This window comes from Nanorana parkeri, unplaced genomic scaffold, assembly GCF_000935625.1.
Source record: "Nanorana parkeri isolate BGI_ZX_2015 unplaced genomic scaffold, ASM93562v1 scaffold712, whole genome shotgun sequence".
In the NCBI taxonomy this organism is placed as follows: Eukaryota; Metazoa; Chordata; class Amphibia; order Anura; family Dicroglossidae; genus Nanorana; species Nanorana parkeri.
Window position 1 is genome coordinate 136,599 of NW_017306980.1, and position 15,258 is coordinate 151,856.

At 41.6% G+C, this 15,258-nt stretch overlaps 1 protein-coding gene across 1 annotated transcript in view; it reads left to right on the forward strand.

Moving 5' to 3' along the window:
* Positions 1-15,258, forward strand: part of DGKD (diacylglycerol kinase delta) — a 97,208-nt gene that overhangs the window by 34,570 nt on the left and 47,380 nt on the right. The window contains exons 3-5 of the mRNA XM_018563950.1: positions 3,914-3,994; positions 14,411-14,515; positions 15,050-15,182. Coding sequence (XP_018419452.1) covers positions 3,914-3,994; positions 14,411-14,515; positions 15,050-15,182 — 319 coding nt within the window. The remainder of the gene's footprint in view (positions 1-3,913; positions 3,995-14,410; positions 14,516-15,049; positions 15,183-15,258) is intronic.

The following is a 15,258-nucleotide window of genomic DNA, read 5'->3' on the forward strand; positions in this document are numbered from 1 at the left end:
AGTGGTGATTAAATACCACCAAAAGAAAGCTCTATCTGTCCCCAAAAAATGGTATAAAATTAATTTCAGTACAGCTTTGCATGACGGAATAAACGTCAGTCAAAGTATCGCAGCGCTGAATACTGAAAAATGGCCTGGCCAGGAAGGGGGTCTAAACACCTGGTCTTGAAGTGGTTAAGAGCGCTACTACTGTTTGGGCACAATCAAACAATCATAAAATGTAACAATACTGTTTCACACTTAGGATGACCAGAATACAAAGTGACTCACTCTTAGGTGTCCTGGGGTGCCTTGGAGATGGTCCGATGGAAACATTGGAAACATATATATACATACGGTACATACATATTAGGGCTGTGGAAATTAACGATTAATTTCTCGATTAATCTTTTTGATCGATTAAACATTTTTTGATCGCTAATGAAAATAGTCACCTCTCCGCCGGCTGCCGGGAGTCCCGTCGGAGATCCGGTAACGTCACGGACATCGATGTCACCGGACTCCTCCCCCCTTCCCCAAGTGGCTCCGTCAGCTAACGAAGGGAAGGGGGGAGGAGTGCGGTGACGTTGATGTTACAAACTCCTCTCCCCTTCCCTTCGTTAGCCGACGAAGTCACTTGGGCCGGTGAGTTTGCCCAAGAAACTTGTTCTGCCCTATCAATTTTTAAATAGGTTATACTTACATGTAAAGGGAACATCACTGTGCAGCCTGCCAATTGACATCGAACCTTTCTTCTAAAATCTTCCCAGCTGGCCAGTGTGCCCACAAGTGTGAACCAAACTCCAAGGCATTGGCCTATACACATACAGCACAGCAATGAAGTAATAAAATGAACTAGGATCACAAGTAAACATTTTTGGGGACAGGTAGAGCTTTCTTTTGGAGGTATATAATCACCACTGGGGGGGTGTTATATATATATTTTTTTACTATATAATGAAAAAAGTACCGTTAATGTAAAAAACAAAACAAAAAAAAAGTTTCCCTACATTATAAAACATTTATTCTTACCCATATTTTTAGTAAAACATAAAATTCGGGGTCACGTCGGGTAAATGGACACCAAACATGTCAAGCCTTAAAATTGCTTGTGCCCGCAAAATCGCAAAAAACACCCATAGGCGACGATTAAACCGCTTTTACTGCTCATCGATTTAGTATCATCAGTGATTAATGGATCTAAAATTATTGCTCTCACTCCGACGTCTGTGGCGATATTTAATATGTGCGGCACAATAGGCGCAATCTTCGTTTTCCACACGTAGGTGCGTGTGTATGTGGGGGGCGGGGACTTTAAAATAATGTTTTCTTTAATTTTTTTGATGCTTCTTACATTTTTTATTACTTTTTTTTTTTTTTTTTTTTTACATATATATCCAGTATACAAATAGTAACAAAAATATGCAAGAGTAATTGTGTGAAATGTGAAAGTGCCCTCAAAATATACTTTTTATGGATCAGTATGATTTTATGAATTATTGTCATTGTAAATAGATCCCAATAAAGAATGTTTGTGAACAAACTTGAGTCTGTAGTGTGTTTATATTACAATATCTGTGTGGAGACATATATAAAGCGTGGATATTGGGATTCATAGTGCAGGATAGCAACAATAAGTAAGGTCATTACCGATACTGGGTGTGGGTGAGCAAGTAAAGCTGGCCATACACCTATAGATTTTCTGCAGATTTTCTGTGGTCAGATGGAAAAAATGCATCAGATTCCACCATCTATGCTAAACTGTGTGGATGGAGGAATCTCCCACCGGGCCAAGTTTCAGTATCTTCCTAGTCTCATAATACCTGAACAATCTGATTGGATGCACTCATTGTTCAGGTGTTTTGAGAGCCAGCAGGGCCAGCTTAAGTCAGCCCGAACCTTTTGGGTTTTAGTACCTGGAGCCACTCCATTAAAAAAAAACACCCGAAAGTATTGATAGCAGTGGCTGCTCATTGTGTAGACCAACAGCCTGGATTTTGGAAACTCTCTTGGCATCATTGTGATCATCATGTATAATGGAACTTTGTGGCATCCACAACTGCCCATTTTTCTAGGTATTACAACTTTCTGTCTGATATTATTTAATTTCTTTGAATATTGGTACGGATGGTTTTTGCATCATTTCATTTAAAACTTATTTTTTTTATATTTTTTAAATCTTCTTCAGCTTTCATTAAAAAGAATACCTTGTGATCCGCTGTGAAGGTCCTTTTCTAGACACTTATTATGGTGGGACAATGCTCTGTCCCGTCTAGCAGTTGAGATCTTATTATTATTGGTATTTATATAGTGCTGACAATTTACGCAGTGCTTTACACAGTGCACATTTAAATCAGTCCCTGCCCTCAAGGAGCTTACATACAGGGCCAATTTAGACAGGAGCCAATTAACCTGCCAGCATGTCACATGGAGAACATGCAAACTCCTTGTAGACAGTGACCTGGCTGGGATTTGAACCAGGGACCCCCTGTGCTGTAAGAAACGCTAACCACTACGCCATTGTGCTGCCCGCATTGTCACCCATGTGATGTACTCTCCCAGTGGGGACTACAAGCAATCATGCCAATGCACAATGCGCAGACCTTTTCCACAATTGGTAATCCCATTCTAAGGCCGGGTTCACACCTGGGCGTTTTTCAGCGCTGATCGAAGCGCTGAAAAACGCTCAGCAAGTGAAATCCCATAATTTCCTATGGGCATGGAAAGCGCGCTGAAAAGCGCCCTACGCCCAAACAAGTACAGGAGCTTCTTTGGGACGTATTTCCGCGCGTATCCATTGGTATTCCCGAGTGCGGCTCGAGGCTAACAAAGTGGTAAACCCCGAGCCACACTCGGGAATACAGCGTAGGTCTTACCTTGTCCGTGATCCCCGCTGTGTCTCCTGGCCCTTGCGAGTGTCCGTGTCGCAGGGGGGCGGAAGCGGCGGGAAGTTTGAAAGAAAAATAAAAACCAGAAAAAAAGATAGATAAAATAAAGGAAGAAAAAAAATCATACCGCCAGGGAGGTATACAAACGAGCGTCGAACGCGCGTTTCACTGAACTAAAAAACAAGCTGAAAAAATGCGCCTATAGTACGCCCAGGTGTGAACCCAGCCTTACAAATGATGTGCAGAAGTTGCTGGAGTACATGCATGTAGACAGGAAGTGGCTTTGAAGAGGCAGCAGAAGATTAACAGCACTGTGATGCAACAAAGGATAAAAAAAGTTGAAGCTGTATTTCATGAAAATAAACTGACAACTCTTTATAATACCCCAATGCTCCCTATTGGACAGTATTGTTAGTACTTTATAGAGAAAGGTTATAGCCAGGTTTCCTGTTGTCCTCCCTGTCTCTGAAGTCTTGTGAAACTATAAAAAAGATAAATCAGTTATGGGCCGTAGCGAGATTACTGGCATCACAGGTCACATAACCAGCTTACCAGGAAACCTATATTAATAGTTTGGTATTCTGGCAGCCATGTGAAATGCTCAGCGCTTTTACATCATTATTTTCAGGTTAAATGTTTTTACACTATGTTGTATGGCTGTGTAAGTAATGTAAATTATACTATCATGGTCAGCTTAAAGGAGAACTATGGGGTTAGGGCTTTTCCCCATAGTTCTCCTAAGGGTAACGGGAGGACACAAACTAGCGTCCTCCCATCACCCAAAGCTCAGTATATACTGAGACGCTGCAGCCGGTACAGATCCCTACAATACTGTCTGGATCCACCCAGCTGCGTGAGTGACAGCATATGTACGTTAGATGCTACAATCAGTGTACAGTACAGCAACTTGTCAGTGTTCTTATTTCTATAAATGACCCTTCTGTCAAACTATTTCTATACACCTTTTACGAGTTGTTTCTTATAGGCCATCCTATTAGATTTGTACCGTTGATGTAACACTTGTCTTGTGCCTTTTTGTTTTGCAGTCTATCATATTCGAAGAGGTTGACATAACAGACGCCAGTGTTGCTGAGTCAAGCACCAAGAACCTAAACAACAGTTTCACCGTATGTATCAAGCTTTATATAGAACTCCACATGTGGTACCTGTGTGATAAGTGAGCAGATGCTTGTCACTGACCACCAATTCACTCTGCATGGTGTTTGCTCCCACTAACTGCATTTAAAATGTAATATTCTTTCATTAATTCTTACCGCTGTCAATGTGATGTTCAAATGTTTCAGTACACAAGCATCTGTAGGGTGTTTTCACATTACAGACAACAAAATAGAAAACTAAAAGAAAATGTGTTCTGTTGTTGTGGTTTTCTGCCACTTGTCTTTCCCCGTCTCTGAATGGGGAGGGGTCCCTTTAAGATTTGTCCCTTTAAAAATGTGCACAGACGCAATCAAAACCAAAAGCCTGTAATGTATATAATATGATACAATGTGATGCAATTTAATACAAAATGTATATGATACAATGTATAAAGATATACTGTGCAACATAAAAAATTGCAACTAGCATTTTATTTATTCTACGGGGCCCGTGTTTTCAGAAAATATATAATTGTTTGGGGGTCTGAAGCTGTTTTCTAGCCAAAAATTCAGATTTGACCATGTGTGTGCAAAAAGCAAGAAATTGCTCCAGACGGTAACTGGTTAAAGTTTAGAAGTGTCCATTGTGCTTGAGCTGTATCTTGAAAATGTAATTTTTTTCTGAAATTCTTCCTACAAAATATCAGTGCACTTCCTGGTGTGTGAGTGTGCCTAGACTCTGCTGTGTATACAGCCTCATAGCTGTATATCTGCAGTGTGAGACCTAAGGCAATGCTGCCTGGAGATTTGGAGTGATATTTAGAAATTCCTTTGCTCCTAGACTCCATCTATTGTCAGGAATGCCATGTGAATGGCATACCAGCATACATTTGGAGGGGCGGGACCAGTTTCCCCCAATGGAGATTGGGGGACACTGGTTCTGCCCCTCCAAATATTGCTTGTTTACAAACCTGATGCATGATGAAGCAGAGGCAGTATTATACAGTGGGCTGGCTTAATGCCTATTCTGCTTGTGTCCAAACCTACTGAAGGCAGCAGTAAAACCCAGTTGTATATGATTTTCTACTGTTCCTGTGTCCCTCAATGGACTCCAAGGAAAGTTCGAGGCATAGTTTTAGACTGAAGGAGACATAGGAGGCGACAGATTATACTATAAAAATAGCAAGTTAGCTGCATGTTTCTCTCCTGCACACCTTCTGTTTAAATATATTTAGTAAATTACCTGGATTTTACATAATAATGAATGCCATCAAAGTTACATGGCAGTCGGCACTGAAAAATGAAGCCTTGAGAGCTTCATGAAGGAGGGTATATGTCACCACAATATTGACACATTTCTGGCATGTCAACTAGCCCAGAAGACATTTTTGACTGGCACAGTGATGGTGTTTATGTAATGCTTTCTTCTTAGCATGAAGGAACTGGTGTGACTAGATCTGTGTACTCTACTAGTGCTGTTGTCACATGACATGGTTATATAAATACATGAAATAAGAAAGAAATGCCTTCTTTTTGCATGACCCACCTCCAACATACATGAAAGCGTTTGTATTATTACAGAAAGTTGTACTGAAAAAGTGAGGATTGCATTTAACATGCAGAAGAAGAGACTTCAACACATGTTGAAGGAAGGTGAACACTGCTCCTGAACCTGTTTATGTGTTCACATGTGTACAGTGGTCCAACTTTTAATACAGATACTCATGGCATGTTTCTTGATTGTTCGAAATATTTTTGTGTGGTTATTTGTTTCTGTAAACCCACTGCAGTTTTCTTTAGAATACTTTCTGAGGTAATTGTATAGATTTATTTAGCTTGGTTTCCTCGCGTTGTGATGATGTTCTATAACAAAAGTTAAGCTAAGTTATTTTTAGCCTCTGTGGTTTTTGTCGGCTGAACCGTGGCAGAAGTCTTCTCAACGAAGGAGTGGTTTTATTACTGTGGTTTGTTTTTCAGTCCACACCTTCTAGAAGAATTGGCATATATGGTTGACAGAGCAGTGCTTGATAGGTCAGGAAGTGGGTTAATAGCACGACCTTCACATGTAGAGCAGACATTCTCTGCATGCCTGTGACTATAAAAGTTGTTCTTGCTGCAGAGCTGTGACACATAGCCTTTAATTACACTTAACTGATAATCATCTTTATAATGAATGAGATTGATTGTTACAGAGTCATAGAGGTGGGAATGTCAACTTGGCAGATTTTTTTGTAGGTCTGCCATTAGGGCTCTTTTTGAATGCTTGCTTTTATGTTTCATCTGTATTGTAATAAGCAATTAGAACCTGTTCCAAGACCAAGGTTTAACAAATATAAAATGTATGTTTGGGCTAACTTAGGAATCAGCAGTTAGCTGTAAAGAAGACCGGTTTAAACTTAAAGGTACAATATAGTTTTAGATTGAGGAGCTGCTGAAATGACTAAGTGCCAATTTACATCTTTTTACTTGAAATGGGAAAGAAGCTAATACACAGTCCTGGGCCTGGCAATATAAAAAAAATGTTGTCTACTTCCAGCCCGTTCTGTTACCACTTACTGTTACTTTGCTGCTCACTGTTGTCCTTGCTGGAGGCTCTAACAGCAGGAAGCAAAGGCCCTGCCACCACCACGATGGCGCCTCCATGCTGAGTGCAAAACAAGGCATAGTAAGTGAGTAACGGGGAAAGATCAGCAGCAGGGAGATCACTGGCAATACTGGTGACTAGTCCTTTGTTTAATGCCTGCCTTTTTTGAGCACTGCTTTAAGAATCCATGCCCTCTTTAAGGGTTCAAATACACATGCTTTTGTGTTTTACCTCTGCCATGCATTTGGAAAGAATTTCTCATGAACTGGAATACAGCATTTCGATCTTGAATTGGAATCTGCGGAGTACTGCACACTTGGATTTGTTGCTGCATTTGCCATTCATTTCCTTACTTTGCTTTTGTCCCACAATTCAATCAAAAATAAAGTATGGTAAGCGTCTCTTGAAGGCCCAACCTTCGGCTGACTTATCTTCTTCAGACTCCTCTGCCACTCCCTCTTCTGCCCTTGTAAAATACCTAGAGTCCTTCAAAGTATGGGGATGCATAGAGACTCTTCCCAGGATGCAGTTCTCAACCTGAGCTGCTAATCTCCGGGCCCTATCATCACGTGAGGAGGACCTCACTGAATAAGCTCCTTCCGCATCTGACACAGAACTTAAACTGGTTTGTGGGTTTGACTTCTGGCTCCAATGGAGGAATGTAGTGGCAGGGTGCATGGTGTCAGGGGGTTGGCTTTTAATATACTCTGACACGTTGCCCTGTTTAAATCTGCCAACAACTATGTAGCACAAGGGACTGTTTATCAATAGGGTCCATTTACAAAGCAACGGTATGGCCAGCCTAAACCTGCTAAAATTCTAAGTGCAAAAAGGATCTGTATAAATAATAGACACAGTTGTATTTTGTCCTCTTTCATTATACAGTATGCTTAGAAAACAATTATGATTTCTTCTTTTTGTACTGCTTTGTAGTGTTTCCATGTATGGTTCCATGTATCCATACTGGTTAACGATACTTCCTGTGCAGGAGGTGTGGAAAGATGCTCCACGCATTTCTGTCTGCTATACACTTGATTTATATTTTCTCAAGCCACCGACGTTTAGAATTTAATCAAACTATTTTTGTAACGTGTAACAGGAAATAGTGGTAAATGTGAAACTTTCATTCAGCTGCCTGTGTTGATATTTCAAGCTTTGAGAACATATGAAATTAATTTTAGCCCAGAGCTGGACAAATCCAAGAAAATGGATGTCTTATTTAGAGAAAAACTCCAGGTTTTTTTTTTAAACCGCTGCCTGTGATACATCAATCATGCCTGGTGGCGACAAAATTGGATCTCTAATATAGAGCTTGTCTGCCGGTGCCACCAAAAACCGGTTGCAACAGAGATCCGAGAGCGTAAATGTATTGGACATACCTTACGAAAGGGCAAAAATTAGATCTGTAGATAGGCACTCGATTGGAATCCCCAATGACAGCATAGGAGAGGCAGACCCAAGGCTCCTGGTGGTGAAGCCTATATGATGATAGCAAGGCTGTATCACGTGATCCTGACTTTGCTGAAGGTCAAATCAAAAGCTGGGAAACATCAACAGTAAATTTTGAGAAGCTGCATCATCTATTGTATTCCACTAAATGGGACAAATTGTTTCTATCAATGAACACTGATGAGAAGTGGGATGGTTTTAAAAATACATTGCACAATGCCAATAGCAAGTGCGTACCATTGGGCAACAAAAATAAAAGATCGAGAGCAAAACCTGCATGGCTAAATGAAACGGCGAAACAACATATCAATGAGGAAGCTGGCATTTAGAAAATATAAGATGGAGTGGACTGCAATGGCATTTCAGAACTACGAGGAATGCAATAAGAGATATAAAAGTGCACTCCGGGCAGCTAAAATAGATTACGAAAAAACATATCGCCACAGTCCGGAAAAGATGAACTCAAAAACATTCTTCCAATATATAAACAGTAAAAAGGTAACAAAGAAGCAGGTAGGCCCGATAATTGATGAGCAGAGAAGATTTATCACAAATGACAGGAAGAAGACTGAGGTATTAAATTCATTTTTCTCCTCCGTATACACTCAAGAAAAGGCGTGTTTATTGGATATAATAAAAATGTGAGTAGCTATCTCCTCCACCTGGCACCACTCTCACGTAAAACGTATAAACGCTTGCTGTTGATACACCTATTGAACGCGGCTAGTGCATGCATTCCGGTGTTATGGAGACAATCCAGAACTCCCTCGGTGGAGATGTGGGTGCGGAGAGTGGAGGAGATCAGACTGATGGAGGATCTTACAGCCTCGATGCGCAAAACCCAGCATAAGTTCGCTTGCTCCTGGGCGGCCTGGTATCAGTTCCGGGAGTCGGTGGATTTCCCTCGAGCCGACCTGGAGTAGCACTTCGGCAGCGGGAACACCTTTCATAATAACACATTCGTCCGGTGTGATGCACGCTGAGTGTAGTGCGGCGTTCACACCCAGGGCACGGGTACTGGGATCTGTCGTCTCCCCCTCTTTTGTTGTCGTCTTGTTTTGTCTTTGTGTTCTCTTTCTTTATCTCTCTTCCTTGTTGTAACTATCCTGTAGCTGAACCCGAGCATATGGGGGGGCTATCTGCTCAAGGTGAGGGATGGTATCCCCTGGCTCGGGGTTCAAGTTAGGTTTCATGGTTAGTTTAAAAAAAAAGAAAAGTGGAAATGCATGCTGACCTCTAGTACAGATCGATGGTTTTATTGCACTATGTATGAGTGGAAGGGACTGACCACGCCGGGCGCGGCTGTGTGATGCATAAGCTGGATTTCTGTATATGTTTCAATATGCCGGTCCATGAGGCCCTACTGTTTCACACTTCTGTACTATGTTGGTGTGCCTGTATAAATAAAGAATAATAAAAAAAAAAAAAATGTGAGTAGCTTAGTTCGTAATATACCGCAGTGTTTGACGGTAGCTGGGGTTCAGCAAAGACTAAAACTTAATGTGAGTAAATCTTTAAGACCAGATAATCTGCACCCTAGGGTACTTAAAGAGCTTATCCAGGTTATAGCGAGACGATTATTCCTCATTTTCAAGGACTCCATATTGACTGGAAGGGTTTCAAGTGATTAGCATAAGGCAACGGTAGTACTAATATTCAAGAAACTAATATTCAAAAAAGGTTCAAAATGCCAATCGAGGAACTACAGACCAGTCAGTCTAAAATCAATAGTATGCAAACTATACATTTTGCAACAATAGTATGCAAATGATAAAGGGCTATTTAGTGGATTTTGTTCCTGCCAACGGTATAAGTGATAATCAACATGGATTTAGGAAGGACCGTTCTTGTCAGACCAACCTACTAGAGATCTGGATGGAGGGGGGCCGGTGGATGTAGTGTACATGGATTTTGCAAAAGCTTTTGACACAGTACCACATAAATGCTTAATACACAAGCTGAGATCTATGGGCATAGATGAAATGTTGTGTACATAGATAGAGAACTAGCTACAAAAACGTGTCCAGAGAGTATAGGTCAGGGGTTCCCATTAGGTAGATCGTGATCTACCAGTAGCTCTCAAAGCTGATGCTGGTAGATCCTGAAGGGTGTGAATGGTGGCCCCTTTATTCCATTTTGGTATATTTTTTTTAGCAGGGAACACATGATTACCTATTAGCCTGCGTCTGCTGAGCCAAGCTCCCTGACACCTTTCTGGTGGATACTGGTGGTTGAAGTGCTATGTATTACATCAAAGAATGTTGCTTTACACAGCCTGTTACACTGCACTGTTTGCAAAATACAGCAAGGTGAGCCAGGGGAGAGATCGTGAGGAGAGACAGGCAGGAGAGAGAGGGGAGAGACAGACAGGAGAGAGAGGGGAGAGACAGACAGGAGAGAGAGGGGAGTGACAGCCAAGAAAGAGAGAGAGAGGAGAGGCAACCAGGGGAGAGAGCAAGGAGAGACTGCCCAGAGAGAAAATGAGGAATGACAGCCAGGAGAGAGAGGAGAGACAGCCAGGAGGATGAGCAAGGAGAGACAGCCAGGAGAGAGAGGAGAGACAGGCAAGAGAGAGAGAGTGAGGGAGGTTTTTTTTCCTTTGGTAGATCTCACGTAGCTCGTCATTTGAAAAGTAGATCTCAACACAAACATTTTTGGCACCCCTGGTATAGGTAAATGGTTCTTTTTCTAATTGGTCTAAGGTCGAGAGTTGCATACACAAGTGGCACATGACCTGGGCTTTACAGATACACAAAAGAGTGAAAGTAGAACAATTCAGACTATTATGTACTATTCTCAAACTTCTATTCTATAAAATGACAGCTGCTGGGATACAGTTCCTTGTAACGCACAAGGTTCCCATGGTGTCAGTCAAGGATTAGGAAATGCTTCTTGTAAATACTCTGTGGTTTTCTTCTTTTATTTTTAGCTCCGCACTCTGCTCTGTGTTTGGAGAAGTAGTGTTTGTTCTGTTTGAATAAAAGAAGCTGGCTCTCTTTTCAAGTGTTTACAATTCCACAGTTTTTCTTTACGTTCACTGTTTCCTCTGTAAATTGTCTTTACTACTTTGTGTAGAAGAGCTCAACAGTAGATGTAATTCTAAACGTGAAAACATTTTGCTGCTTTTCAACCTTTTTATCTTTTTTTTGCATCTCAAGTGTTTCTTATAACCATTTCTGCATGTAATTGTTCGAGGGGCTCCCTGATGGTTAACAACAGTGGAACATAAGCATTGACATGGCCACTTGTAGTCTCCACCAGAAGCGTATCAGACAGGGTGACAACACAGATGAGCAGTCAGAAGACAGATTATTGTGACCTCATCAGAGGAAATGCCTAAACAAGGGTCTTCATTTTATCATGAAAGCTGCAGAATTAAAAGGATTAAAAATTACTTTGGAAAAAACAAGTTAAAGAAGAACTCTAGGAAACATTGTATTAACCCTTGTAGTGGGGCTGCACCCACACTGCAAGGGTTAACTGCTCGTTTTTGTCCAGGTGCAGTCATCTGTAACGATCTAAAGTCCCATAAATGATCACATTCTATACACAGTTTGTAGACGTGAGGATGCTGAGGAACATTACAATGCTGCAGTGGAGGAGACAGGCTGGTGGGAGCGCTGTGACAGCCAGCCGGCTCCACGCTTTGCTTGAGTATAACCTTTCTTATTTTTGAACCTAGACAAAAATGAGTACTTAACCCTTGCAGTGTGGGGGTAGCCCCACTGCAAGGGTTAAAGGAGAACTATGAGGTGAGGGAAAAGCACTCACCTCATAGTTCTCCTTTAATAAACCCTTATTTAAAGAATATATGAGATTTTAGGGACTGGGTTTAAAGTACTTTAAACCCAGTCCCTAAAATCTCATATATTCTTTAAATAAGGGTTTATTAAAGGAGAACTATGAGGTGAGGGAAAAGCACTCACCTCATAGTTCTCCTTTAATAAACCCTTATTTAAAGAATATATGAGATTTTAGGGACTGGGTTTAAAGTACTTTAAACCCAGTCCCTAAAATCTCATATATTCTTTAAATAAGGGTTTATTAAAGGAGAACTATGAGGTGAGTGAAAAGCACTCACCTCATAGTTCTCCTTTAATAAACCCTTATTTAAAGAATATATGAGATTTTAGTGACTGGGTTTAAAGTACTTTAAAGTATATACACTATATTGCCAAAAGTATTGGGACACCCCTCCAAATCATTGGATTCAGGTGTTCCAATCACCTCCATGGCCACAGGTGTATAAAATCAAGCACCTAGACATGCAGACGCTTCTACAAACATTTGTAATAGAATGGGCCGCTCTCAGGAGCTCAGTGATTTCAAGCGTGGTACCGTGATATGTTGCCACCTGTGCAATAACTCCATCCGTGAAATTTCCTTGCTACTAAATATTCCACGGTCACCTGTTAGTGGTATTATAACAAAGTGGAAGCAACTGGGAACAACAGCAACTCAGCCATGAAGTGGTAGGCCACGTAAAATGACAGAGCGGGGTCAGCGCATGCTGAAGCGCAACTGTCTGCAGAGTCAATAGCTACAGACCTCCAAACTTCGTGTGGCCTTCAGATTGGCACAAAAACATTGGTTAGAGAGCTTCATGGAATGGGTTTCCATGGCCGAGCAGCTGCATCCACGCCTTACATCACCAAGTGCAATGCAAAGCTACTCAACAACTACTACTGTCAGCTTACTACAACTTAAAAGCTAATTATTCTGCAGTCCAAGGTAAGAACTTGGAGGACTAAATAGCCTATTTGAGATAATACAGGAAATGTGACTTTCAGCTCAAAAGAAGTATAGCAAAATTATTCCAATGGTCTACTTAACAGACCAAAAGGCAATAATAGTAGTTCATTGTTAAGGTTTCCATTCACTTTAGTTTATATTCCAAGGATTTTAGAACATTTCACTGTGAAGCCTTACCTGCAGTAACACTTGACATGTTCCTTTTAGGTTTTCCTCCTCCCGAGTGCTTAGTGAATGGTTCAGCTGCAATAAACACATGATCAGCCTCAGTGTTGCAGTAACAGTAAAAATTGTTGGTGGACCCAGCTCACTGGCGTCCTATTTTAGTAGGGTTGGTGTTAGAACACAACTAGCTATGACTAAGGCCGAGTAAGGCAGAAATGCGCATATTAGCCACCGGGTCATTAGAGGGCTGGCAGGCTGCCAATTGTTTTGCTCTTTAAAAGAAAAGAGGAAATGAGTTTTGAAGAAGGCCCTCTTCAGTGAATGAGAGACTTCTTCAAAGTGCTTTTATTTCTTGTTCAGAATATGTGAATATGTAAAGTCTGAACACAGGTTCACTTTAAAAGGTAAAGATTTCTTTACCTCCAACTCACCACATGACATCGTATAGAGCAGTGTTTCTCAACCTTTTTTTGTCACGGCATCCCATTCTAAAATGTCATCGATTTTACAATGCAAAAACACACAAACAAGTGGTTTTCACATTGAAGTGCCCTCCTTTCACATCAGAGTTACCCTTTGCATTAGTAGCCCCATTCACATCAGAAGCCCCCCTTTGACATCTGAAGCCCCACTTTCATATTACATCAGGAGCCCCCATCACATCAGTCTTCATTCCCTGCTTCACATCACAGTCCCACAACCACAACGTTTTGAGGCAGCCCTGAGGTACACCACTGTGGCATGGCACCCTGGTTGAGAAAGGCTGGTATAGAGAGCAATGTGAACCCTTGTGGATCTACAAATTCCTGCAATGAGTTTTCCCCTGCTATCAGACTGCCTTAACCCTTAACCCTGCAGCAGGCACTATTGTCAGCAGTCCCTTGCTGGGCTGTATGGGAGTACACAATGGCCCGATGACATAATCCAAGGAAGTGTTGCAGTAATGGTGTAATGACTCTATTTCTGGAGGAATGCAGAACATGATCTTCCTGGGCTTCAAGAAATTTTAACGTGCGGGGATGTGATTAGAAAACTGCTCCTGACTGATTGTATTCCACCCTAAGAAAAGGGCTGCTAGCAGCACCACTTATCTCCCTCTCTGTTCCCCTCACAGTCACATAAACATGAATAAGCTAGCTGGCCTTGTCGATGGTACTGCTGGACAATGCTAAAGGCTCAGGGTGCTCAGACTGTGTATGAACTTTCCTACTTCATCGTTCATTTTAGCAGGGTGCCTTGTCAGTTATGCTATTGAATTTCCTAGTGTTCCAAACGTGAGCTTGTAAGTTCTCCCTTACTTTGGAGGTTTATAGACAAGCCCTTGTTTGTCTTTCCAGTGCCACCATGCACTCTAGGCTTCCATGCCTTTAGCAAATAGCTCCTGCCAATGAATTTGCTCACACCTCCTCCCTCTGTTGTGCTTGTTGTTTTTTTAGCGGACTTCAGTCTGTTTTTTCTCTTAAATTATATTTCATCCCCACGTCTTCTCTTTACAGGTGTTCACTCCCTTTCGCAAACTGATCCTTAGTGCGGAGAATAGGAAGGATATGGAGGAATGGATGGCGGCCCTCAAATCTGCACAGAACCGTGAGCTCTTTGAGGTAGTAACCTTTATACAGCCAGTGACAAAAAAATCTGATCAGGTTGGCAAACATTGGTGTTTCCTGCTTGAAAGAAAATTGCAGGTGATACTGGGTCATTGACCTGGGAGGGGCCAATGCACATGGTATTCATAGTAGATTGGGAGGGGTTGGGGCTCTGCAGGTAAAATGACAGAGCAGTATTTCTCTCTCTTAGGAATTCAGACATGCTACTTTCTATTTATAGGTTATTTGGGGTATAATTGGCGACTAAGCTGTCAGATTTGTTATAATTGCAAGTTATGTAAGATATTTGCAAGTTCATTCTGCACGTTCAACTTTTTTTCTTTTTTTTTTTACTTGTGCAGAAGAGCAATCCGGAAATAGTTTCACCTCTTAAGTTTAGGGTAGTGTTACTTCTCCTGTCATTTGCATAACAATCGCTGATAGGCAGAAGTGCTCTAAGCAGTAGTCAGACCTGCTGTGCCTGTGTGTGCACTCTTCTTTACCTGCATGATCTACAGTTTTATGTTTTTTTATTTTTAATGTTTCCAGTCTGCCCAGTACAGTGTGGACCACTTCTCCGGAATGCACAACTGGTATGCCTGCTCCCATGCTCGACCCACATACTGCAATGTGTGCCGTGAAGCCCTCTCTGGGGTCACCTCCCATGGACTCTCCTGTGAAGGTATGTAAGACGAGACCAACTGAAATCCCATATGTAGGTCTGTGCAAGCTTTAGGCTGGTTTCTGTGTGAAGATAA